Here is a 24,925-nt window from a genome sequence, read left to right as displayed (position 1 = left end):
GACTCGAGCCTGAGTCAGTGGGCTTGTCGTCTCTTGGCTCGTTGAAGAGGGACTCCTTCTCCTTGTCATTGACCACCATCCTCTTTCCCTTAGGATCCATCTCTTCGGACGGTTAGTCCCTTAGATGAAGAGTACGGCTTCGATACCAATTGAGAGCACCTAGAGGGGGTGAATAGGTGATCCTGTAAAATCAATCACTAAATAGCCACAAACTTGATTATAGAAATGTTAGTGTGAGTTAATCAAGTTGCTATGAAGCGGTCTTCTTGTGAACAAAGCAATAATGGAGAAAAGCAACACAAGAGACACGATTTTTATCCCGTGGTTCGGCAAATTAGCACTTGCCTACTTCCACGTTGTGGCGTCCTAATGGACGAGGGTTGCACTCAACTCCTTTCAAGTGATCCAATGATCGACTTGAATACCACGGTCTTTTCTTTTTAAGTAGTCTTCCCGTTTGCGAGGAATCTTCACAAGTTGGAGCCTCTCGCCCTTACAATATAGATCATAAAGAAGCACAAGAGTAAGGATGGGAGAGCAACACACACAAGATTCGAATCCGCAGCACACACACGTACACAAGCCCAGACTTGAGCTCAAAATGAAGCACAATGAGTTCATAACTCAGACGGAGCTCAAATCACTAACACAATCGATCAAATGCGTGGAGGCGGAGTCTGGGAGTCTTAAAATGCTTAGAGAAGGCTTGGTGTATTGCTCCATGCGCCTAGGGGTCCCTTTTAGCCCCAAGGCAGCTAGGAGCCGTTGGAGGCCAACTTGGAAGGCAATTTCTGCCTTCTGTCGAGTGGTGCACCGGACAGTCCGGTGAATTTTAGCCGTGGCATTTAATTCTTTTTTCCGAGAGCAACGAGTTCGTCGTCGAGGACTTGGGCGCGGGCGCTGATGCACCACCGGACAGTCCGGTGATTTTTAGCGAAGTCACCCGGCCGATTCACGAGAGCAGTCAGTTCACCATCGAGCCGCCTAGGGCACCGGACACTGTCGGGTGCACCAGGCCCGAGTTGGTTTTGGCTGTACACAGTCAACTCTTCTCCAACTCCTTTCTTCTTTTCTTGGCATTGTTTCTAGCTCTTAGATAAACACGTTAGTATTCAAAAACAATTTACTAAGTCTAGAAACATATCTTGTTCTTTGATTTTCACTTCTCACACATTTAGTACATAAGGACTCAATAGATATGTGTTGGACATCTAATTACCAAACATTTATAGAAATGACTCAAGGACACATTTCCCTTTCACAAGTCCATTACATCCCTCTGTCCTAAAGGTTTTTTTGAATTGGCTCCAAGTCAAACTATTCTAGGTTTAACCAAATTTGACCCTAATAAAACATTAAAGTTTGATGAAGTCTTTTTTTCTAAAAAGTTAGTTTTTTAAATAGTTCTTATTGGTTTCGGATATTTTTTTTCTAAAATTGCAAGCGGCCTTTTTAAAAAATGTTTTGTACAAAAGTTTTTCAGAGCTTGAAATTTGTCTATAAAATGAAAAGATGGGAACCTAGGAGCATGGTAGATTAGTAGGTATTTTTTATTGGAGCATGCCCACGTAGAACCTTGTCATTCATGCTAAGGCCCTAATTGTTTGAGCTTCTAGATAACTTCTTAGCGCGAGAAGGTAGAAGCTCAAACAAATAATTAGTTTTTTATGTAGTTTCCCGAAAGTCAAAAGCTCAGAAAAACTGAGTTTATATGAGAATGTGAAAAGTAGAGGTTTTGTAGATTTTGGGTAGCTTCCTCATTTTATGAGTTTACGAAGCTAATAAAATCATTAAAAACTATCATTAGCTTCTCAGTTAGAAGTTTTCAAAAAAGCTGCAAACAAACAGGCCCTAAAGAGTACGTTACGTTGGCGCTAGGGCAAAACAATTGTGATGGAAGGTTTGGGTTGCAATTATGGAGTTGTGCTGAGATTTCATAGTTGCGTATGCTATATGTGGTTGGATGCCACTGAGAAACGAATTGGTTCAAACTTGGTTATCCTTTCTTATAACATTGGTTCAATTTGTTTAATAAGTAACATCACACCGGATTCTTATATTTGTTATTTCAAATATCTACAATATACTGGTACGTACAAACCATATAGGCAACTAGTTCACCTCCGAGTAGCAAACCAGTCTTGATCTGCTAAGCAACTTTGGCTAGCACAACAACATATTAAGACCAATGACAGTCTAACGTGTAAGAACTCTGAATTGAGCAGCAGGCAGGCAACGCCTACTTGTCAGTGATAACTGAGCGGTGCGGGCGTGTCCTTGAGCTTCATCCCCTGGTAATGGATGTCCTGCAAAATAATGTACTCCATTAAGCAAACATAAACCAATGAATTAGCTAGAACTGCTGGAGATTGCTCACAGCAATGAATCCTGTTGCAAGGTGCAGAGTGCGTACCGACGCGAAGTGGTTGACGTCGCGGTGGTGCGCCTCGTCGGCGCGCACGACGGTGACGACGTCCTTGAGCTTGGCGTCGGCGGGGAGGCGCCAGTAGTCGATGGCGATGGCCGGCGCCGGGGTGTTGTCGATGATGCCGGCCTCGAGGTCCTTGAGGTACTCGGTGTACGAGTGCACTGCCTCCTCCTCGAGGTAGCCGACGACGCGGTGCGCGAACTTGGGGGAGAGGAGGTAGCCGACGAAGTAGGCGTTGAAGAAGACGCCCTGCGCGGTGAGCACGAGCGCGCGCTCCCACCAGCGCGGCTGCGTGACCTCGAGGAACGTCATGAGGTGCATGCGCTCGTTCTCGGCCTCCTCGAGCAGCGCGCGGATCCAGCCGCCGCTGTGCTCGAAGCGGCGGAGCGAGCGCAGGTGGAGGAGCATGCCGCCCACCATGCCCGGCACGGCCGCCACCGTCTCGAGCAGCAGCGCGTGGCTGGCGTGCCGGCGCTGGAAGAAGAGGTCCATGGGCACGCGCAGCGACTTGACGATCAGGTACGCCGCCTTGTCGGGCAGCGTCGTCGGCGCGTGGTGCTTCCCTATGTCGATGGACGTGTCCGACGTGTACGCGTCCCACGGCTGCAGCAGCCCAGTCAGCCACACAGCTTAGAGACTAATCATGCAGGTGCAGCGCAAGCAAGCGTCGTGGAACAGAGTGTGATTGCGAAATGTGCGGTACGGTACTCACCCGGAAGCTGGTCCACTTCCACTCCGTGCCGTCTTCCTTCACGAGCTTGGGCGTGTCGATGCCCCAGTAGCTGACGACGGCCTTCTTGCTCTGCCCGCCTGCTGCCTCCTCCTCATGCTTCTCGGTGCCGCCGTGCCGTTTATTTGCACCGGCGTCCTCTCTGGCAGCCTCCGCGGCGGTGCTGGCCATCCGCGCGGGGAGAAGCCTCGCGGCCGCGGGCATGCCGCCCCTCGCGGTGAGCCCGGACACCGCAGGCCCGGCCGCGAACAGGCGCGGGCCTAGGTGGCGCAGAAGCGCTGCTCCAGCCATGCGGGAGCTCATGGTGTCTGGACGTCTGGTGATCAACTAATCACTAGACTGCTCTCTCGGTCTCCCTGCCCTGTGGGACAAGAAAGCCTTTTTTCTATTTCTGCGACGGAACGGAACCGATGATTTGTGTTGTTGTTGTTGCTGAACAATGGGGCTTTTCCGTTGGGGTGGGTTTTATACGGGCGCGTCCTGGGCCCGGGGGCCCGGGTTGGCTGGCCGTACCACGCTACCCCCAGCACGATGCTTCCGGGGCGGAGTAGCGTTGCGGTGAGCCGTGGTCTCCAAGTGCCGTGCACGTGCAGGACAGCAGGAACATGATGTGATCGGGACCGAAGCAATAGAGACGAGTACACAAGCGGATGAAAATGGTTGGAAATGGTATTTTATTCGGTAACAGTTTTTTAGTCGTTTTTTTTAATTGCGAATAAATAGGATACAGAATCTATAATACAAATTTATATTCTTGTTTTTAACATTCAGCTTATAAAGATTTATAAAAAATAAACATCAAATTTATCCTATATTTTCTTAAATAATAGATATAAACTTCAGTATGGATTTGAAAATAAATTCAGTAATTTTTTAAATTTTTTATATTGTAGGGAACAAATCATACATAAAAAAATTATATAATATTTTATTCATATTTATATTAATGTGCTAGATAATATAAGAAAGATCAATATCAAAATTTATACTTATATATTTTAAAATATTAAATTTATTCTAGCAGTTTGGATTAGCACTTTCGTTGACCAAGGCACCAACGGATGCGCCCGTGACCGGGCCAGAAGCTTCGACGTCTTCCGGTGCCGTTCGCGAGAAATCGTTAATGGCCTGTCATGGACTAATAACGGTTGAGTGGTTGACCCACAACGTGACCGCCAGCGATCCGCGAACGGGTCCAGCACGTCCGCCGGCCCCGTGCGGCGAGGCGAGGCGAGCGTGGACGCCACGGGATGCGCGGCTACTAGTCGTCCGCCCGGCGCGCCTTTGGAGGTCAACCGGGTGGCCGACGGCGACTTGACCATTCGCCCTGGCTGGAAGAATGGCAATCGAACACGGAAAATAGGAACGCACATCAGATTTCCATTCAGAAAGGGATAAAAGGTCAAGCTGAAGCAAATCGTCTGCGAAATGGACAGCTGGTGGAATCTTTCTCGGCACTAAGGAAAATTCAATGAAACTGCTCTCGTCTAAAGGTTTCCAGACATGTCGTAATATGCTGGTTAGCGTTACAGTTACAATGGCCGGGAATGGGAGTGCCAGGCTAACTGCGACGTTAACTAGCTTTACACGATGAATAGATCCATGAAACACGTTGTTTGGAACGAAAGGTGCGTGCTGCACGTGCAGTTACAGCAAATTTGGAACGCCGCCCAGACCAAAAAAAATGGAAAAACCCTCAATCAAGTCTATACGGAATTGGTGGTGAAATGGAACCATTCAACAGTTTGCAACATACAATTCCATCCATTTCCCAAGGAGAAAAAAGGATGCATCGTCAGAGACGTCAGGTACTCAGGTCGTCAGCTAGCTGTCCCTGATAAAATGTGGCATGAACAACACGTTTGTGACAGAGCAGCAGTGTAGCTGGCAACTGGCATGTACATACTCGTACAACAGAGCATTGGTTTCACATCAAAAAGAAGAAGAAGAAACCTTCCTAAATAACCGAATGGTATTACAAGTACAATATACACCGGCGAATACATCTACAGCCTAAAAGAACCTCTCCATGACTTCAGAATCCGACAAGAGTTCTTTCAACCCGATAAATTTGCTGTACTGCAAGGTGATCCAGCCAACAGCGGATACATAGGCGACAAGAAGGCAGGCACGCTTCAACCGGCTGGCAAATACTCTGATGCAATGCTTCCTCACAGCCCACCTGGCGGCAGCGAGCAACAACCCATACATACCTCTGAATAAGGCCGTAATGAACATCGAACTCAGCATGCCCAGCACAACACCTGCTGCCACATATACAAGCATTCGCCCTGAACTGAAATCTTCTGACACATACATCTCTGAAAACCTATAGCGTTTCGATGTCAAGTCAGCCAAAAGGAAATACAAAACAAAAGTAGCATCCAGCTAAATGTAAACAAGGAATATTATGTTAAAAAATGTAAACAAGGAACCGTTTTCGAAAAGTAAAGATGTGCCAGTAATTAACATAGGCCTAGAAAGGATATAAGTTGCGTCCAATCCCTATGGTTGTCACATTCCCAACTGGAGAAGGAGAACTGTACTAACCCATATAGACCAGCAAGGGATGTCTGAACGTCACAACTTACCGACTGGAGGTAGTGTCACCTAAACTATACACAGTGAAAGTGCCCTACAAGCATACACGGATTTTGTCCATCTGATAAAGTCTCTACTACTTATTAAGGCGGTAACGGGTAGGCTGTCATTCCGTGTTCTGCCATTCCCGTTCCCGCACTGTCTTTCTCATTCTCCCCTCCCCGCAAAGCTCATTCTCATTCTCATTCCCGGCTGCCATTCCGTGTTCTGTCATTCTCATTACCCCCTCCCCGCACTGTCTTTCTCATTCCCCCCTCCCCGCAAATCTCATTCTCATTCCCACGTGCATCCCACGCCTAGCTAAAATTAAATTAAAAAAACACAAATGTGGCTCCAATGGGATTCAAACCTGCGACCTCTCAAGCAAATGTGCCCGTAGCTACCACTATACCACATGTGTGTTTATGTCAATATTTGTTACAGTAAAAATATATACTACATCTCTCCCAAATCCCACCTGCTACCTTTGCACAATGTGTAGTAGTAGATAATTATCAACGAGATTCCTGAATTATATTTTTGGATGGAGGGAGTAGTATTTAAAAAAGAGCCTTGCATGCAATTTCTTTTGTTTGAATAATGTTTTCAACTTAAATTCTTTTTTATATGTGTGACATTTATTCTCCGTAATATTTTTCCATGGCTTTGACTTGTGAGTCATTTTCATAAACCAACGCCAAAGATGAATCCATGTTTCTTACTTGGAAACCCCGAACAAACACCACTGGCAGGAGGCGCTCGCGTTGGCGTTGCTCATCGACGATGAAAAGAAGCTTGGCGACTGCCAGTTCGACCTCTGGAAGCAGTACTACGTGACCGCATGCGTCGCTGTGTTCGGCAAGCTCCGGCGCAGGCGCAGCCGTCGCTTGGACGCGGTCCAGAGCGGCTGCACCGCGCTGTCCATCTTCAAATAGGGGGACCTCATGATCGTCGCCAACGCCGGCGACTCTCGGGTTGTTCTGGGCACAGCATCCAACAACGGCGCCGTCACACCGTCCAGCTCATCATCCACCTGAAGCTCAACCTTCCACGTAAGTCACTACTGACCGGCCATGAATTCTTGTGCGCTGGGACGACGGTCGTTGCTGACGTTGTGTGAGTGTCCTTGAACAAGATTTATGTAGAGGAGTAGCACATCCGGTGGTGCAACGGCTAGGTGTACTACCTCGCTGATGAGCCCGGGGTGCACTTCGTTTGGCAGCCCAGCCAAGAGTCATCAGTACTCGCCATGTCGTGCGCGTTCGACGACTACTATATCAAGGACTATGGCGTCATCTTGGCACCAGAGGTGACGCAGAGTAGGACCGATAACAATGACCACTCGCCATCGTCGGGGTAGCTTTTGTGCCGGCATGCCTTTAATTCTCTTCACAAACACATACACTTGCTTTTTTGTTTAAGCAAGCGTGTATGGTGGTGCGTACCTGATGACTGACAATGTACGAGGGAACTTCTACCGGCAGGTTTGACACGTGCTCTTCAATGATGAAACCATGCAAATCGTGGCATATATCGAAGTCTGCATGATGCTGATGATTGCAATGGAGTAGTGAAACAACTAAATTAAAATAACAAAATTTATGTATGGCTAGGATTACAAATGGATTATGAAATATTTTTTATAACAATATAAAACACATTTTGTATATAAATTATTATGTTATTATATGTTCCCGTTGCAACGCACGGGTACTCACCTAGTAATAGATTATAAAAATAATTTGGAAGAGAGTACAGCAACAAACTAGCAAATAGATTATACAATTCTAGCCTTAAGCTTGATCAAGTGATCTTTGAAATAGCTTGACATTATCATATGTTGCAAGGCCCAAGTAGTTGACACGGGGGATTGAGAGAAAACAATAATACTCACAGTATAAGTATCCTTTTGAACAGCTCCCCAGTCGAAGGTTCCTCAGCAGTACAATTGAATAGCTTGTTCGAGTGAATATCAGCCTTGTTACTACCTAGCATATATCTGCAGCTGTATGATTCATTGACCTACAAATATAGGAGGTCATCAAATGGAAATAAGGAAATTGAACTTCCAGTTGACAACTAAACATTACTTGAGCACAATGTGTTGGCATAACTGAACATTCACATGAAAACAGGAGAAACCCTGAGCACTTTTATAGTGTGTTAGGACCAGGGGTGAAGATAGGTTGAATGTGATGGATGCAGATGCACTCCCAAAAAAATGCAAATCCTATAGATTTAGTTAAAATTTCACCATATATGCACCCTTAGAAGAAAAAAAATCTTATGCACCCTCCTCAATTTCGCTCTAGCTTCGCTACTGGTTAGGACATAGGAAGTAAATACTACATACAGGGAACTAGATAACTCGTAATAAAAATACCTTGAACTTTAATGTTGTTGACCATGCAGCACCAAAATCAGGCCGACAATTATGAGGAAGAGCCTCTTTCGGGGCCTCGGCCACTGCATAAGATAATTGGCCAGAAAAATATTCTGTGTATTCAACCTACAATCCAATTCACAGCACAAATGATAACTGAGTCAAATAAACACAAATGGCAAGCCTTCATGAATATCAAAAGCATAATAAAAGAAGTATGGGTGGTTAACAGGATGAACAAAATTGAAAGTTGGTGCACAGCATGTAAAGAAGTTTTTGCCTTTCTTTGCATATCTGTGGAACAAACTAGAAAATATGCATAACTTCTAAACCTCGTCAAGAAAAACAGAGTATTGTACAGACTTAAATCTACAGAAAATGAGTGTGGGAATGGCCTCATAAATATACCCAGTTAACATTAGATTTAACATGTACTCCCTCTGTCCCAAAATATAGTTCTTTCTAGACCTCTTTTTTTCGTCTACATTCATTCAAATGATAATGAATGTAGACATACATGTAAACTACATTCATATGTTAAGTAATTAATGTATGTTTAGTCCAAAACAAATTATATTTTGGGAGGGGGGAGGGGGTTGTAAATTTTAGCCAATCATCAGCTTCAACAACATTTTTAAAAGTTATCCTAGAGATGTAACCATTGAAGTGCATTACAGCACAAATTGTAACCTGTAAAACTGAAGCCCAGTAGTAGTCATCATGGCAGCGGAATCTCCTCTTACTCGATGGGTAGAAGACATGCTTAGCTCTATAGTTCAATAACCCAAGCTCGCAAACTTTTGATGACCTAAGGTCAACGCCTACAATGTACCAGCAAACGCATCAATCACAAATATTGGAAGGCTAAGCAATCACATTATAAGCATTCTAGATGAGGTCCAATGGAATCTCAGTATCTAATATTTCTAGTGCAACCGCAATTTCCTAGCTAACATAGCAAGCTCATACCATCTGAACTGTGTAAAACCAGACGAATGTTAGATAAAAAAAATATCAAATATGTACCTCAAAAGGACGACTAAGCTTAAATTTGCAGTAATCTCTTGGAACATATCGCAGAACAGCTAATCTATGGTATTAATTTCGCTAACCTTAACAAAACACTAAGATCTACAAGCTGCAGTTACGGAAATAAACCGGGTAGGAAGCAGCGACTGACCACTGGAGAGGATGCGGCAGGTGGAGGGCATGGAGACCGATGCGGTGGACGAGAGGCCACCAAGCGCGAGCCCAGCGAGCCCAACGAGGAAGGAGAAGAGGAACGATACCGCGATGGGGAAGGCCACCCCGAGGGCGCCACGGAGTGCAGACCTTGGTCGCTGCCGGTTCTGGTCCGATGGCTGTGCCCCATCGCCCGCAGGGGGGGCCGGGGAAGGAGCTGTCGGATCCATCACGTGGATGGGTGATCCATCGCTCGGATGCCGGCGATCGCCGGACGCCGGCGAGGGGAGGGTCAATTGAGCGCAGCGGCTGTGAACCCGTCGTTTCCTTGGACTTTGCAAGACTATTTTGGGCCGTGTGTGCAATGGGCCAGCGGCCTAGCGCGACTTGTAGCACGACAGCAGGACGAACACATATTTGCATTTGTGTGACACAAAAAAGAATGATATAAGTAGCGAGCGAAATGAACGGAAACGACGGGAAAATATCTTTTAATTTCTATTTCTATATTTATTTAGTGGAAATGATTTTGTTCAGAAAAAAGGAAGTTTACTGAAAATGTGAATGGGATCAGACAGCCGGCTGTAAAAACAGAATCAAGATATACATATGTATGAAAATGAATAAATACACGTGGAAATTCAACAGAAACGAACTTAAGCTAGGCAACGCATTTACACATGCCACCATCACAGCCTCCATAGGCTCAGGGCACGAGCACTCAAGTATCGCAGATGCAATCATGCAAATGAAAGTAATTACTCCTATTTAACTGGGTGTAAATAGATAGTCATTGTTTCTTGTTTCTGTCCTACGTGCCACTACAATGCCAATAGATTGATTTGCATTTTTTTTTGATATTCGCTTCGAATTAAAATTGATTGTTTGAACTATTATAGCTATAATTTATAAAGACAAAAACATTATAGAAGTAGCAGAAAACAGTACGTATTAAAGACAATCGAACAGACTGTTTCTTTAAAGTATAAACCCTCACTTCTGAATGTGTTTGAAAGTTTATAGTCACATTCACATCAAATATTTAAATAACAATTACGGATATTAAATATATTTTAATTAAAAAACTAATTATACATATAAAGACTAAAAGACATAATAAATTTATTAAATCTAATTAACTATACGTATATAATTGATATTTAAATATTTAATATGACATAAATTAAACTTTAGTCAAACTAAATATCCTGAGGTGTACCTCTGCAACACTCCAACAGACGCCTATCGAAATGCCCCCGAACAGCCGTACCGAATATGGACATGTTCGCCTTCAGCTCACCCGTGTGTAGACACTGGTTTGGTCAATTTGTTAGAAACATTGACAGTGGTTTTATTAATAAATAGAACTCAAGAGAATTGAAAGTTATTCAACCAAAAAATACTGAACAGCCACGAGATATCAGTAGAGTAAAAAAATGAGTAAGAGTAGACAATAACTTTTGAGGCGATTTTAATTATACCCCTCTTAGAACTTGTAATTGTGTTTTACCCATTGTTTTTAACTTTATTATTTTACCCCTCCATTTTAAAAAAAGAACTATGTTGTACCCTTGCATCGTTATGTGCAGTTGAAGGTATGTAAATCTGATGTGAAAAGACAAAAAAAAAAATTGGATGCAATTTATTGTGATTTTAGCTTTCGTTATTATGTAATTGCGATTTTATCCATTGTTGAGACCAGCTGACACATGGACAGGTGGGCTCAATCACTCGGAAATGGGAGAACTCACGTGCACAACAAAATAGTAGGTATGGAACTGTATCGTCTTGTTACATGTGTTCTATCTGTGTACAATACGGGGGTATTTATAGGTAACCGGGGCGGGTAGTTGGGTCCCCAATTGTCGTTATAACCCCGGTTACCTGCTACATTCCCGGAATATTCCTCTCAACAGGGTCATTACAGTATGGTGAAGTACAGTAGCCTAGATATACCACAAAATCTACCCCGTAAAGGGCTTATAGGTGGGTCCAGATGGTGATGAGGCGGAGGATGGCCCCCACGGTAGTCTGGTACAACCTTTGCTTGTACGTTGCATACTTGACCCTGCGAAGTCGTGCCCATGATTCTGTGGAGACTTGGACTTCAGGACGTCAGCTGCGATGGGCGGCGGGGGCCCGTCTATATAGTTCTTTTTAGCTTTTTCTGTACACATTCGAATAAATGATAACAAATACAGACATATAATTAATGGATGCATGTTTAATCTAAAACGATTCTTATAGGGAAAATATAATTTAAAATAGAGTTTCTTATATTATTTTCTCTTCAGTCCTTACTTCAACTTTATCCCGGCCGTGCTCCTAGGGTCTAGATCATTATTCCGGCACTAAAAAATAAACTCCACGTCTCCACCCCAATTTGCCAGCATTAATTATTGTATTTCCACCCACAACAAAATCAGTACTACTACATCCGTTCACAAAAATGTAACACCTTGACTTTTTTTTTGAAAACTTTAACCATTTGTTTTATTCAAAGTATGTATTTAAAAATATAAAATTTTAAATCAAACACAAACTACCTTAAATGATAAAATAAATAAATAAAAAAACGATAACTCATTATTTTTTAATAAAACATGTAGTCAAAGTTTTTTAAAAATATCAACGACATCATATATTTATGAATAGAAAGAATATATACTTGCGAGTTAGGACGTAATAAACACGCAAGAAATGGACAGAGTTAAAAAAACAAATTAAACCACCGAAGGAACCAAGATGTACAGTACACGTACAGTACAAAGTAACTTTAAACCAGACACGGTACCATTGTACCAACGATGTACAAACTTATTATTAGTTTAGGCAACTAAGGACAGGTACCATTTCTTTCACTTTCACAGTTTCCCCCTTCACGTTGTTTTCACCATGTATATAGCGGTATCATCTCCCTAATCTATCCTCTCACAAACATATTTGATTATCCCATCAGGCCTGAAAATTGCATCAGCTCAGTGTCTGATCGCTTGCTACAGATATTCCGCCTGTATTCTCTCCCTGTTCTGCTCCCACCACACCTTGGCCCTATCCTCGCCGAATATCTCCCGGCTGCAGCATCACAGAAACATGGAACAGACATGATCACATGAATGAACCGAGTGATCAAGAAGGATTTTGGTTACTGAGCCAGTGATGTATGCTTCCGCATGTCCATGACTGATCAGTGCCATGCATACCTGAACCGGATGCGGCGGAGTTCGCGAGTGCCATCGCCGAGCTCGCGGATGGTGAGGCACACGCCCGGCTCGTCTTCCTCGATCCACTCCGTGGCTTCCAGGTCGCTCACGTTGCTGAGGGACACGGAGGCCTCGTCCCTGGACGACGTGGTGGCGCGCGACGGGTCGTAGGACGACGGGGCCCCGCCGCCCATCGCCGCTGACGTGCCGGCCGCCGCAGCAGCGGAGTTGAGCATGTTGAAGTGGTGCGCCCAGACGTGGTCCGACGGGTCGGGCACGGCCGCGGACGGGAAGTATGCCGCTGCCGCCCTGGTGGAATGCGCGGCCGCGTACGGTGCCGAGGAGGACCCTGCTGCCGTTGCCTTGTACGACGCGCTCCGGGTGATCGGTTCTTTGCTTGCCACCGGCGGCAGTGGCGGCGGCGGCGGCGGCGCTGTGATCGGGCTGCCCCTGCTTGTCGAGCCGCCACGGGAGTAGGACGAGTCCCTCTGCGTGCATCCAATCCAACACTTCAATCTGTGAAGTTAATTAAATCGGATCGAAACAACGGATGCAGTGTACTGTAGCTACACCGACCAGCGCCAAGTCGTCGACGGAGGACACCGGAGTGGAGCACCCTTGCTGCCGGCCGCTGAACATCACCACGTTGTACAACTCCACGATGCGGTCGTAGTTCTCGCCCCACCACCGCTGTGCCTCCCACTTGTTGAACATCTCCCGACTACGACGGCGACGTACGTAGTAGTATATGCACGTGCAAGGACGAGAGTTATAATGCAAGAATCAATGATCTCAGTAGCATGCATATATGTCCACAGTAGATTGAGCACGCGGAAACAGTGGCTACAGTAGGTTGAGCACAACGTACACACCTGAATCGGATGCGCTTGAGGTCGTTGCCGCCGGTCGGGATGGTACCGAAGGTGATCTGGACGCCGGGCTCCACCTGCGCCGTCCACTCCCTGGGCGCGGCGGCGTCCTCCAGAGCGAGGACATCGTCCCCGCCCGCCGCTGCCTCGTCGGTGCCCGGAATCCAGCCGCTACTCCCGGGGCTCTTGCGGTTGCTCCTGCCCATGTCCAACGTATCCGACGAAGCCGTTCGCGCGCCACCGGCGGCGCCTGCTGCCCCCGCCAATGCGGTCCTTGGGTAGTAGTCCTCGCCGAGAACCTTGCTCGCGGGCGTGAAGCCTGTGTCGTCGATGAAGCCGGGGTAGGGGCGGCGGTACCTGTCCCCGCTGCTCCTGAACGACTGGGTCCCGGCCGTCCCCTTGCACTGCTTGCTGGAGCCGGAGAACTTGAGCACCATGTCCTTGAGCTGAAGACAGCACATCGCATCGCATCGTGAGAGCCTAGTTAGCCGCCACCACCACCATTCCAAGAGTCATATCATAGGTCAGAGTGAGTGAACAAGTGTAATGCACGTAAGCTCTGACTCGAACTGCATATAAGTAGCTATCAAGTACTGCCCCCTGTTCGGTTTTAATAGGCATACTACATACTCACTCAGTCCCAAATTAAAATTTGTTTTAGTTAATTAATGGGCATCTTCAAATGGGCATACAATTAGATTATTATTTTAGAACGGAGGGAGTATTTATGATTTCTACAAAAGTTAAATTCAATTAACTTTGACCAATAATATAAAATCAGTCAGACTATATGGACAATTACTAGGTACAACTCGTACGAACAGATAAATATTTCAAAAATCCTTTACCATGTTATTGTTTTTTGTAGCAATTTGATATATATTATGTAAAAGAAAGTTGTGGACGAAAGTACAGCTGAAAAAACTTTTTTTTTGTTAAACCCTAGGTCTGATTTGTGATAAGGGAATTAGAGCAACTCCAATAGTTATGTAAATTTTAGCTCTTTAAATCACAGATTTAAGAAGTTGCTAAATAACTTTGGGAGTAAAAAAATGTGAGTTCTCCAATAGTTCTCTAAATATAGGTTGTAGTTTTGTTTTGTATCTATCCACATAAAAAATAAAGTCATAAATGTCATCAATTACCTTCATTATCTACATAATGTAGTAAACATTTTTGTTTAGGGAGTTGCTAAATGGTTGTCAAATGTAGAGAGTAAATAAGGTTAGATGAGAAGTTGTTAAATTTAGAAAGTTTATTTAGAGAACCGTTGGAGATGAGTTTTTGTGTTAACTACTTAAATTGATGATTTAGGAAATCTATTAGAGAACTACTGGAGTTGCTCTTAGAGGGGTTCCATAGGAAGGAAATCTCAAAATTACAAGTATGATTAGGTTTGCATGATCAAGAAGGATCCATGTTGACTGTTGACTAATGAAGGATCCAACACATGACTATCACCTAGCTAATGATGGAGTTCTCAACAAAGCATACACGTAACGCACACGCTTAAATCAAAGCAGCTACGTTGATTGGGCTGGACACGGCTACGCATGCACAGATACAAGATAGAAGAAGAAAAGAAAGAAAGCAGGTTGGTGAAGAACGTAACTGCAACTCTCGCGTACGTAGACAGAGGACCACTCTCTGGCTATCTGATTCTACTAGGGACCGGCCCAAATCTTTACCCTTTTGTCTGCAACAAGGAACCATGCTGTGTCACAGTGTCATGCATGCAAGGATTGCGGCTCATAATGGCAGGGCACGCAGCTATGGCATCGTCCGCTCCGGGCTCCTGCGCTGTGCGGTGCAAGTGCGCGACGCGTGCATGTGTTATGCGTTGCGTGCGCGCACGGAAACACTACAGGCGCAGATGCCTGGGTCGCGGCGGCAAGGCACGTCGACGTCGCGCGGCATGATCCATGCTCCGTGTCTGCGTGACCAGGGGGGGCGGCCGGCCGGCCGGCAGGGGGAGGCCCAGGCTGGGCCCTGGGTGGGGTGGGGGAGTCCGAGGCCGTGGACCACGCGCGGCCGCCGTGGCCCGCGGCGCCGGCCTTTATTCGATGGCGAATGCCGATTGCCGAGAGCTCAAGAAACGACAGCAACAAGCCAAATCCCAGTACGTCCCAGGGGGGCCAGGTTACATACACTGCAGCTAGCCGCGCGGCATGCCTTTCCACGAGGAAAAAGAGGCAGCCATGGCGTGATCCGGTTCCAGCCTTCCAGGGCGCGCAGCAGCATGTAGCTAGCATGGAGCGTAGCCTGGCCTTTTCCTTTGGAGCAAAGAGAATGAGTGATCAGTAGTGGTGGCGAGTGTGGAGTGAATAAAGCTAGGCTAGGGGAGAATGTTTGGGAGCAAACTCTCAAATCCAGCACAGGCAAAAGCGTTGCGTCTGCAAAGGCAGCGAAGGGATGGGGGGATCCAAGCACGAAAAAGGCCTGAACCACACACAGGCATCCACTCGATCGTCCTCCCTAGCTTGACCGGCTGCTTTATCTGCCGATATGCATGAGGCCACAAGAGCGAGGAACTCGACGCCGTGTCTCGTGAGCAGGCCGGCAGGCAAGGCATGCATGAGCTGCTAGCTTAGACTGACAAAAGCGGGGATTGATCGCTGTCATTCACGCTGCGCTTTTGGGCGTGCATGGTTTAGGAGCAGTCTTATCACTGCAGCAGATAAAGCTTGACAAAACAGTTGTTGCTGTTGTTGTAGCTATCGATCTGCTCAAAGCAGCTAGCTCGTCTCTCTGTGGCCAGCTGCAAGCACGTACGCTTTTCATCAGGAGGGGTGCCGGCCATATATACATGGCTTTTGGGGTGTATGTAGCAGTGTGGTAAAAACGTACGTACGTATATAGTACGTATATTGGGGAAAAGGAAAAGGGAAAAGCTACAGCTTGCTGGAGGCTAGCTCGTCGCTCGCGCGCGCGAACCGACGAACGGAAAGGCATGCTGCTTGCATGCAGAGGGTTCGTTTGTGGTTTAGCTGCAGTAGTGTGACTACGACATGGAGACGCAGCCAGCGAGCGAGCTAAGCGTGACGACGACGACCGGTGATGTGCATGTGCATGTACGTACGCGTCCAGTGGAAGGCTCTGGCTCTGCGTACGTGCATGCGTGGGGCGGGGCGGCGCGGCGGGACTACTCCTGTGACGTACTCAGCAACGGGGCGATAGCTAGCTGCAGTCAGCTGGTGCGCGCGCGGCTTAGCCAAGTACCCGTAGGGTCGACGCGCGCAGATACAGCCAGCACCCAGCAGCGCCTGCACTGCAGGGAGGAGTGACGACGCGTCGATGCCGACGCGCTGTTTGTCTCATGCGCCCTCGTCAACCACCGGCCGGCCCTTAGCTTTTGGATGTAGTTGGCGTCTTCCTCCTCGATCTCCTTTCACGGAATCACGGTTAGGCTATGAATTCAATTCGGGTGCGACAGGGCCCGGCGCCGCAGCTCGCTCGCTCGCACAGCAGGGAGTCCACTCACTACTGGCCGCCTTTGCTGGGGCAATTCCTATCGATCCTGGCCTCTCTCTCTCTCTCTCTCTCTCTCTCTCTCCCGCCCCCTCTCGTACACAGTACTACTACTAGCTCTGGTATGTAGCGACTAGCGAGCCTTTCAAAATATTAACAATACGTACAACGTAGCAGTAGTGACAGTAGCATGCATGTAGATGGAGATATCTGCATGCTCAATAAATAAAAAACTGTACGTACGTGGGTGTAGATCTCAGATGAGATTGAGAGGGACGACGATAGACGATGGTACCTGTGAGGTGAGAGACTTGACGGCTTCTTTGCCGTGAGGCGTCGTCGTAGTGGCCGCGGCACGGGAGCCGTCCTCTGCGCCTTCCTTGGAGGAGCACGCAATGCATGCCAGCATCTTCGGCTGCCCCAAGCTAGCTAGCTAGCTAGTCGCGCACACTGCTCTATCGCCCCTCGCCTGTCTACTATCTATGTGGCGCGCGCTACAGCCTGCAAATGTGCTGCAAAAGGGGGTTAGATTGAACTAAAGTTCCATGTACAGTTTTTTTTTAATCTCCGAGAAGTGAAATGAAGATATATAGAGATGAAATGCATGTATATCTATCTATATGTATCTGCAGGCAGGATATATAGCTGGTGCTTTTGGTCGTCCTGCTGACATCATACCCGTAAATAAATACACTGGATAAATAAAGTACAACGACAAGGACCACTGTACGTGCGCGCTATATATCACTTACGTTGAGTCGCTAGAGCACAAACAGTAAACAGCGCCAGGCCAGGGCCAGTGACCACGCACGCACGATCGACGACGAACGGCCGTACGTACCTGTGCTCTGCCGTCAACAAGCTAGGCCTCCACCACACCGCACGCCGGCAAAGGAAGCCTTGTCCCGTCCAGGGGGCAACTCCATGCACGCTGCAGATGCGAGAGGCACACTGTATATATAGCTGCTAGGGGCGGAGGACCAGATAGAGAGCTGAGAGCAGTAGTAGAGCTTGCGTGCAGCTCCACCGACGCTAGACGTAAACGAGGCCGCAGCAGGCACAGGCACAGGGCGGAGCAAAGCGAGCGAGCAAGCAATGGCAGTGTATTTATCCGCGCTCCACACATATGCTGTTGCTCCTGAACAGTAAAGGCATGCTGGCAGGCAATGGGCGGATGTAATGCAACAGCTAGCTGCTGCTGCTGCCGCTGTTGTCGTGGTATAGCATCTGCTGCTCACTGGTAGAGAGCAGACTATATACGATGCAGCGCGGCACACAGCACAGGCAGGTAAATACGGCGTAGAGCGCGGGCAGCGAAGCTTCTCATGTCTTTGTTTATGCGGCGCGTGCATGTAAATCTATACCGTAGCAGGGCCGCCCTTGCCCTTGCCCTTGCTCTGCTGCTACTGGCCCCTGTGCGTGGCCCAGCAGCCCCCCACGCTGGACAGGCGCGTATGGGGAAGACTCCAAACGAAGCAGCTGCCAGCAGCTCGGCGCACGAGGCGTACGTCCCCGACCCACTCGCAGTCGCAGTCGCAGTCGCAGATGTGAGTAGCAACAGTCTATGGTGCTGCCGTGTTCCCCTCCCCCCTTCTCTCTCGCCGAGATCAGCGTATAGCTGCCTGCCTGGACTTTATGTGGTGTCCTCAGGCGCCGTCCGGGCCCCGTTAACCGCCCAGCAGCCAGCAGCAGGCGGCAACGGGCCGCCGGACCCGCGTAAGATTTTACCAGCACCACCACCAGGCCCTTTCCCCTTTCCGGATTCTGAAATCTGAATGTAGCGTTTTTTTTTCAAAAAAAAATATCCTTCCAATCCCTCGAAACTTTAAAGACGCGCTGCAGATGCTATCGCGCCGAGACGCCGACGAAACGCTGCTGCTGCTGCATGCAGGCCTGCGGCGGCGCTGCATGCCATGCCATGCCTTGCCAACCAACCTTAAACCTTGCCAGGTGGTAATTGAATAATGAATAACTAGGGGATGGAGCTAGAAACGGCGATGCGCCGGTGCTTGCAGGTACTGCTCCGTAACTGATAGACACAATAGCTAGAGAGAGTGTGTGTGGCCGTGTTGGCTGGCACTGGCAGGCAGCGTCCGCGAAGGTTCCCGCCGTGAAAACAGGGTGCGCGCCCGCACAGCCGCCGCGTCAGCGCATCTAGCTGTTTGCATTGCCCCGCCGGCCCGCGTACGGGTTTCTTCGTTCACCGGCTGGCCGCGCGCCGCCGGCCGCGTCGACGTCGACGAGCCCAGCACCCCCCGTCGACCGAGACGGTTTGGCCTTTGGGGGTCGGAGTCGCCCAACCCGTTAGAGGATTACGCAGTCACCGGCCCAACTAAAAACTACTAGGAAATACTGTTTTTTTTTTGTGTGTGTATAACTTCAACCGCGCGCACGCAGGAAATAGAACAGAAGAAAATCGAGCAAACAAAGCAGAGAGAGAGAGAGAGAGAGAGAGAGAGAGAGAGAGAGAGAGAGAGAGAGAGAGAGAGAGAGAGAGAGAGAGAGAGGGAGGAGACGACTTGTATTGTACCAGGAGGTGCTATGCTGTCGGTGTCGATCTTGGAGCTCTGGAAAACAGCAACACCGCCGACGACGATCAGAGTCAAGCCATCGATGACGCGCCACGGCAAACTTGGTATATAGAAACAGTGGAAGGGGTCAGGAATTTGGTTCAGATGAGAAGAACAAAACCAATGCAATGCCTGGAAGCAAGGGCCAACAGGCCCGACATGGGAATCCGGCCATCCGAGCACGCGGTAGTAGTGCGGGTGACTTACCGGCAGACGAAGAATGGAATAATCCACGCTGTGAAGAGAGGGGGGTCTCCCTCGCCGAGAGGAGGGAGGAGCGACGGGTGGAGAGAAGAACGAAGCAGGAAGAGAACGGCGGGATGGGTTTGGGAAGAGAAGACGGCCTCGTGCGCTGGACGTACTCTCCTCCTTTTTAAAGGCCTACGACGACCCCTTACGACAACACAGCACACACAGACTAGCTAGCGATGACTAGGAAAGACCGCGGCTGACGTGGAGGCAAGAGAGAAGGCGCCCCTTACGACAAAGTCGACAACGAACATACACAGACTAGCGAACGCCAGAACGCAAATCGTCGTCAGTAGCGGCGACGACTTGGGCTCTTTCGTCGCTAACTCCGGTCGCCTCCTCCTGGTTGCCTTGCGATTGGATGGCAACGGAGCCCCCCAACTGCGACGTACGGCCGGCCGTCCGTCGATGATGCTTCTGACTGTGGGCCGTGCAGTGTGAATGTGTGATTTCGTGGCGGCCGATGGTATTCTCGAAACCAAATGAGAGCAGCGCGGCACCACGGACGGGAAGGGAAACGAACAGGATGGTGCCCAGAGGGGAGCGGCGGCGGTAGTGGATCACACGATACGTCTTCATGCCAAACAATCAGCGTACAAGACAGCTGTAGAAATACCCCCACCCCCAACTTGATCATTCTATCTCTCTTCCTTAACAAAAACACCTTCAGTATATTACATACTCACAGGGCTTATTATTCCAACATAAATATTTCATAGATGCAAGGGATAACTAGGCTTTTTGCAAAACTTGCATAAAAGCAAGCATCACGTTTGTTAAGAATGGTGTCCTCATGAAACTAACATATCAATTCTATCAAAGCAATGATTGAAGTCAACACTTAATGTCTTACTGATATTAATTGTAGTTCACCTCATAAATAAGTTCATTCATCTCAACTACATTGAGTCTAGAAGAATCAAGATAAACTCATGAAATTTTTATATGATTGATCAATCACAGTGAAGCTCCTACACACGCGACGAGAGTGAGTCCGGATCCCCCTCATGATCGAATTCTAACCATGCAACCCAACAAAGCATATTAAGCATGCCCAATTCCGGTGCTTACGTAGAAGGTATGTTTAAATTAGGCGAGTGGGTCTAAATTAGTGAAGTTGGATTAAATAATTAGTCGTCTTAAAATTGTATGCATGGCTCATAGTGAATAAATCAGTAAGTATTCAAAATAGAAGTAATAGTAGAGGCGGTCGTCTGTCATGAAGCCCAATTGACTAAGGTTGGTTTTGACAATGCAAATATGTTCCAAACATCCTTGTTAACATATAAGAAGGCATCGAAAGAGTTGGAGTTGAGCTTGATCGATAGAATTGAAAGAGAAAGACCGTATGGAAGCGAATTGAGATTGAGAGTTTTTGGAGGAGATCAAAGTGTGGATTAGTGGTGTACTAATATTTATGTAGATGTATGGTAGTGTGGTTAGATCCTAGGGTTAAGTTCAACACGAATAAATATTCATGTAATATTCCGAATGGCCCATGGAGCCACTGGACCCTCCAAGGGATCAAACCCAAAGCTCGTGTTTTTGGTTTGGTATGTAGGTGATCTAGCATACATTCTAATGATTTGTTGGATGGTCCATTAGTGTGTCAAAGTTTTTCTCGAAATGGTTCGAGCACATAATACTTAGTCATTTTTGTCTTTAGTGTTCTCGTGGACGATCCAAGAATCTAGTGGAGAGTCCATGGGTGCATGAATTTGAAAGGGTTCTCAAGAAAGAATATTTGATCAATTAGATGTTCTTCTGGATGGTCCATGAGAACATTAACCATGGGAATTAGGCTATTTTAATGAACTGGGTTTTCTCATAGATAATATAGTGTCATGGCAGATAATTCGCATGAACATCGATAGAACCTATGTTCTTGAGATGTTCATGGTGTTTCTATGTGGTATACTCTAGATTATGTATGATGTTTACCATGCATGTGTAAAGGTTTATAGAACTATTTAGGTGGTGTGTTGGTATTGTGGTGATTCCTATTTGAGCACTATATGTCAAGTGCAACCTATGATTCATAAATCAAATAAATCATGAAAAAGGGGATGTAATCCATGACTCAGGAAGAAAACTTATATTAGGGGTGGATGATTCTGAAACCATTAATTAAACCTTGTTCTTCCTTGTTTCTAAGCAAAGAGATGGATTTAGCCTTTTCATGATTGTTCTTTTAAAAATCATATAAGTGTCATTATAGAGGAATCTAATAGATTCATGAGAAGTTTGAGATAGAGATAACATTGAGCTTATACTTGAGATAATGAATCAACTGTAGGCCTTCATCTTGTGTTCATGCATAGATAGATTAAAGAGTTAAGGTTAAGAGATGATTTCAATAAAATGAGGTTAGAGCTCTTGTGCTGACCAAAGATGGAGATGGATAAAGATGACGATGTGCATTTGTGATTGTGAGACTTGACCTTCCTTTTCTTCTTTTCTTTCTATTCATTTTCTTCTTGTTCCTTTTTTCTCTCTAGCTCATCCTTTATTTATGTTAAGAGATAGGGAGAGGATGGGGGAATGAGTTAGTGGTTGAGAGAGCAGGTGGGAGTGAGTTGGTTCAGTTGAGAAAGATCTCCATCTCATGTGGACAAGTGGGACAAAGGTAAGAGGATAGACCACTTAACAAATTTTGCTGAGTCATGGATCTAGCAGGTGGTCTGATAGGTTCACGTACAGTCTACGAGAACGATGAATTTTAGGTTTTCGATTAGGGAGAAGGGATGGATCTTGGAGTCTTCACCTATGCTCATAAGGCTTGGATAAGTTGTAAAAGGCTAGGGTAACACTTATCGAGTGAGAACTTGGAAGATATTTCTATGTCAACATGGAGGGCTGACTGTGGTAAACTCCAAGTACATAAAGGTTGATTGGAGGAAATGAATATGATTTGTGAATTTGTGAGTTCTTGTCCTAGCATAGAGGACTAGGAGCCTTCTAGAGAGAGTGATGAGATGGTTCCTAGCTATGAGGGACTATGGAAGGTCATTAAGAGGTTTCCTTGATTTTTTTTGTTTGGAACAACCGTTCGGTCATGATAACTCGCCAATTCAACAAATGTTTCTTGTTAAAAATGTTGTAATACCTATTTAGGTAACCATCTCACATAGTCTACATAGTTTATGTGTCATTATCATGACATTGACATATTTTGCTAGACTCTGTTTAGGATATGTAGAACATTTATCATATGCTTGGCCAACACCAAGTTGTTGGGTCCATTGCCATGAATTGTAACTCTTAGTGTACATGTCACCTATCCATCAACATACTTCATTAAGTTGTATTCCAGCTCATGTAACATGCTTCTCGATACTATTGTCAGTTCCTAATGAGTTAGAACATGTGGGGCCAATGTAAATAATTGTCAATAGACGTTTGTGAAATGTTTGTGTCAATGATGATACTATTACAATATCATCAAAAGTCTTGGACTAATAACTTTAAGATTGATGTATGAAAAAAACTAAATAAATGTTGAGAGAACTACTTCTTCCAATAAAATGAAGTATTAAGGATGTCTGAAGTCAATTATTCAAAATTGATACTATTTTTATTATAATCTATACTACTCTATTAAGAACCTAACAGGGGCACCTGGTGATACCATGGCTACACCCCGTACCCCCTGACCGTACGATCGTCTCCCCCATCCCATGTCTGTACGATCATCTACTATGACAATGAAAGATTAGTGTTACCGATGACAATACTATAACTTGATTAAAAGGCTTCTACTAACAACTTTAAGATTGATATGTGAAAAATACTAGAGTTAAATCTTCTTATAGCCTAGTGGATTGGTCTGCATGATGGTGGCAGATCTACCTCATCTAATCATAAGTAAATGTACTATGGAGGATGTCTAAAGTCAACTATTCTAAATTGATACATGTTTTTGTTGTAATATATCTACAAAGTATATAATATATATTTTAATATAGGTTTACACACACACACCAAGCATTTGAATCCGATGTCCAAAAGTTATTTGGTCCCCAAGTAATAGAACAATAGATACGACAAGACAAAATGTTACTAATTTTTTTCTTTTTAGGGCCATTTGTAGAAGTGCTTAAAATATGTTGTTTATCCTGACGTGGGACCGTTCGCAGGGCGTACAGTCATGTCGACAGCAACCTCTCGGCGCGCCTTCGGTATGTCGAACGTATGTACAAACGTGGTCTGCGAATGCCGCGTCTTGTCGTAGCTAATAGGGTTAGTAGTACAGGATTGGGACCTCCACCTTGCCGAGTAGCTCGGTCATGAGTTGGTCGATCGCTTTGGCTGCTCCGCTTCGTAGGGTTGCTCATCGAGGACCTGGTTGATCGCTCCGCCTCGCGGGGGCCTGGTTGGTCGCTATACCTTGCAAGGTTGCTCGGCGGGGACCTAGTCGATCGCTCTGTCTCGCAGGGTTACTTGGTAGGGTCCTGGTCGGTCGCTCCGCCTCATATGGTTGCTCAGCAAAAACTTGGTCGGCAGGTAGGCCATTTTTTAAAGAGGCCATGGGACTATTTCAGGTACTCGGTTCCTGAGTACCCGACAATCATGATGATACCATGATCTATGTATTATTTCAGCACTAGCTATTGACCTTTTGTCGTTATCGTTATAAAGTTTAGTCGACTATGCCACGCTACACTACACAATGACTCGCCTAGTCCAACAAATATTTCTTGCCATAAACGCATTACTAGAACACATGTTTATGCAACCATCCTACACTATACAATGTATTTGTTAGTATTCTTCTCGATTATATTGTCATTTTCTAGTATATTAGACCCACAACTTCATTAAGGTCCTGTTTGTTAGTATTCTTCTCGAATAGTTATCAATAGACGAGAGCGAAAGGTTAGTGTTAACAATGACAATGCTACAACTTCATTAAGGCCCTGTTTGTTTTGTTGGAATTTAATTCCATTTTAATAATTATAATTTAAACAAAACTAATTAAGTTCATATATTTATATATGTAATATATTTGTATATTATCCTAAATCATATGAGGGAGATAGTTATATACTACATTTATGTTATAGCGAAGCAAGTAGAAGATTGTGATATAAGTTGTACATCGGAAAAATAGCATGTAAATCTATAGAATCAATTTCCATCTCTCACCCCATGAATTTGAGATAGGCTTATATGATAACTTTGGAAAGTGGTGGAATGTCACATTCTAAAAAAATAACTTAGTCCATCAGTAAGATTCCAATTCCTCGAAATGAAAGGAAACAAA

The 24,925-nt window shown here is 46.0% G+C and overlaps 3 protein-coding genes across 8 annotated transcripts; all 3 read right to left on the bottom strand.

Annotated features, from left to right (window-relative positions):
* Positions 1-2,031: 2,031 nt before the first annotated feature.
* On the bottom strand, positions 2,032-3,599 carry LOC542676 (alternative oxidase AOX3 precursor). The gene is given in 3 exon segments (NM_001112193.2): positions 2,032-2,306; positions 2,414-3,031; positions 3,141-3,599. Coding segments are annotated over 3 exon segments (999 nt in total). The 5' UTR covers positions 3,462-3,599; the 3' UTR covers positions 2,032-2,246.
* A 1,277-nt stretch (positions 3,600-4,876) lies between these two features.
* Positions 4,877-9,651, bottom strand: LOC100273664 (OSJNBa0083N12.13-like protein). Its single transcript, NM_001148077.1, has 5 exons — positions 9,302-9,651; positions 8,812-8,942; positions 8,122-8,247; positions 7,633-7,760; positions 4,877-5,487 (listed from the first exon to the last, which is right to left on the bottom strand). The coding sequence occupies exons 1-5, from the start codon at positions 9,531-9,533 to the stop codon at positions 5,172-5,174; spliced, it is 933 nt and encodes a 310-aa protein (NP_001141549.1). The 5' UTR covers positions 9,534-9,651; the 3' UTR covers positions 4,877-5,171.
* Positions 9,652-12,004: 2,353 nt separating this feature from the next.
* On the bottom strand, positions 12,005-19,769 carry LOC103645987 (protein Brevis radix-like 2). Of its 6 annotated transcripts, none has more exons than XM_008670722.4 (8): positions 19,621-19,752; positions 19,374-19,474; positions 17,685-17,774; positions 17,139-17,355; positions 13,379-13,821; positions 13,083-13,227; positions 12,507-12,994; positions 12,005-12,378 (listed from the first exon to the last, which is right to left on the bottom strand). In XM_008670722.4, exons 4-8 carry the CDS (start codon positions 17,250-17,252, stop codon positions 12,300-12,302), a joined length of 1,269 nt encoding a protein of 422 aa, XP_008668944.1. In that variant the 5' UTR covers positions 17,253-17,355; positions 17,685-17,774; positions 19,374-19,474; positions 19,621-19,752; the 3' UTR covers positions 12,005-12,299. The 6 variants fall into 6 exon arrangements, with proteins under 6 accessions (XP_008668944.1, XP_008668946.1, XP_008668945.1 ...); XM_008670724.4 differs by having other exon boundaries at positions 17,139-17,344; XM_008670723.4 differs by lacking the exon at positions 17,685-17,774 and having other exon boundaries at positions 17,139-17,344; positions 19,621-19,769.
* Positions 19,770-24,925: the final 5,156 nt, after the last annotated feature.

This window comes from Zea mays, chromosome 2 (assembly GCF_902167145.1).
Source record: "Zea mays cultivar B73 chromosome 2, Zm-B73-REFERENCE-NAM-5.0, whole genome shotgun sequence".
NCBI lineage: Eukaryota > Viridiplantae > Streptophyta > Magnoliopsida > Poales > Poaceae > Zea > Zea mays.
The sequence above is the reverse complement of the archived record's forward strand: the minus strand, read 5'-3'. Positions and strand labels throughout refer to the sequence as shown.

Excerpts from the sequence above, each read along its gene's own strand:
- LOC100273664 (NM_001148077.1), bottom strand. The coding sequence starts at position 9,533 with ATGGATCCGACAGCTCCTTCCCCGGCCCCCCCTGCGGGCGATGGGGCA. Across the intron at positions 8,943-9,301 it reads CTGCCGCATCCTCTCCAGTG|GCGTTGACCTTAGGTCATCA; the intron begins GTCAGTCGCTGC and ends GGTACATTGTAG. Across the intron at positions 5,488-7,632 it reads TTCAAAAGGATACTTATACT|GTTTTCAGAGATGTATGTGT; the intron begins GTGAGTATTATT and ends GAAACGCTATAG.
- LOC103645987 (XM_008670723.4), bottom strand. The coding sequence starts at position 17,252 with ATGCTGGCATGCATTGCGTGCTCCTCCAAGGAAGGCGCAGAGGACGGC. Across the intron at positions 13,822-17,138 it reads TCAAGTCTCTCACCTCACAG|CTCAAGGACATGGTGCTCAA; the intron begins GTACCATCGTCT and ends TGCTGTCTTCAG. Across the intron at positions 13,228-13,378 it reads CTCAAGCGCATCCGATTCAG|TCGGGAGATGTTCAACAAGT; the intron begins GTGTGTACGTTG and ends TCGCCGTCGTAG.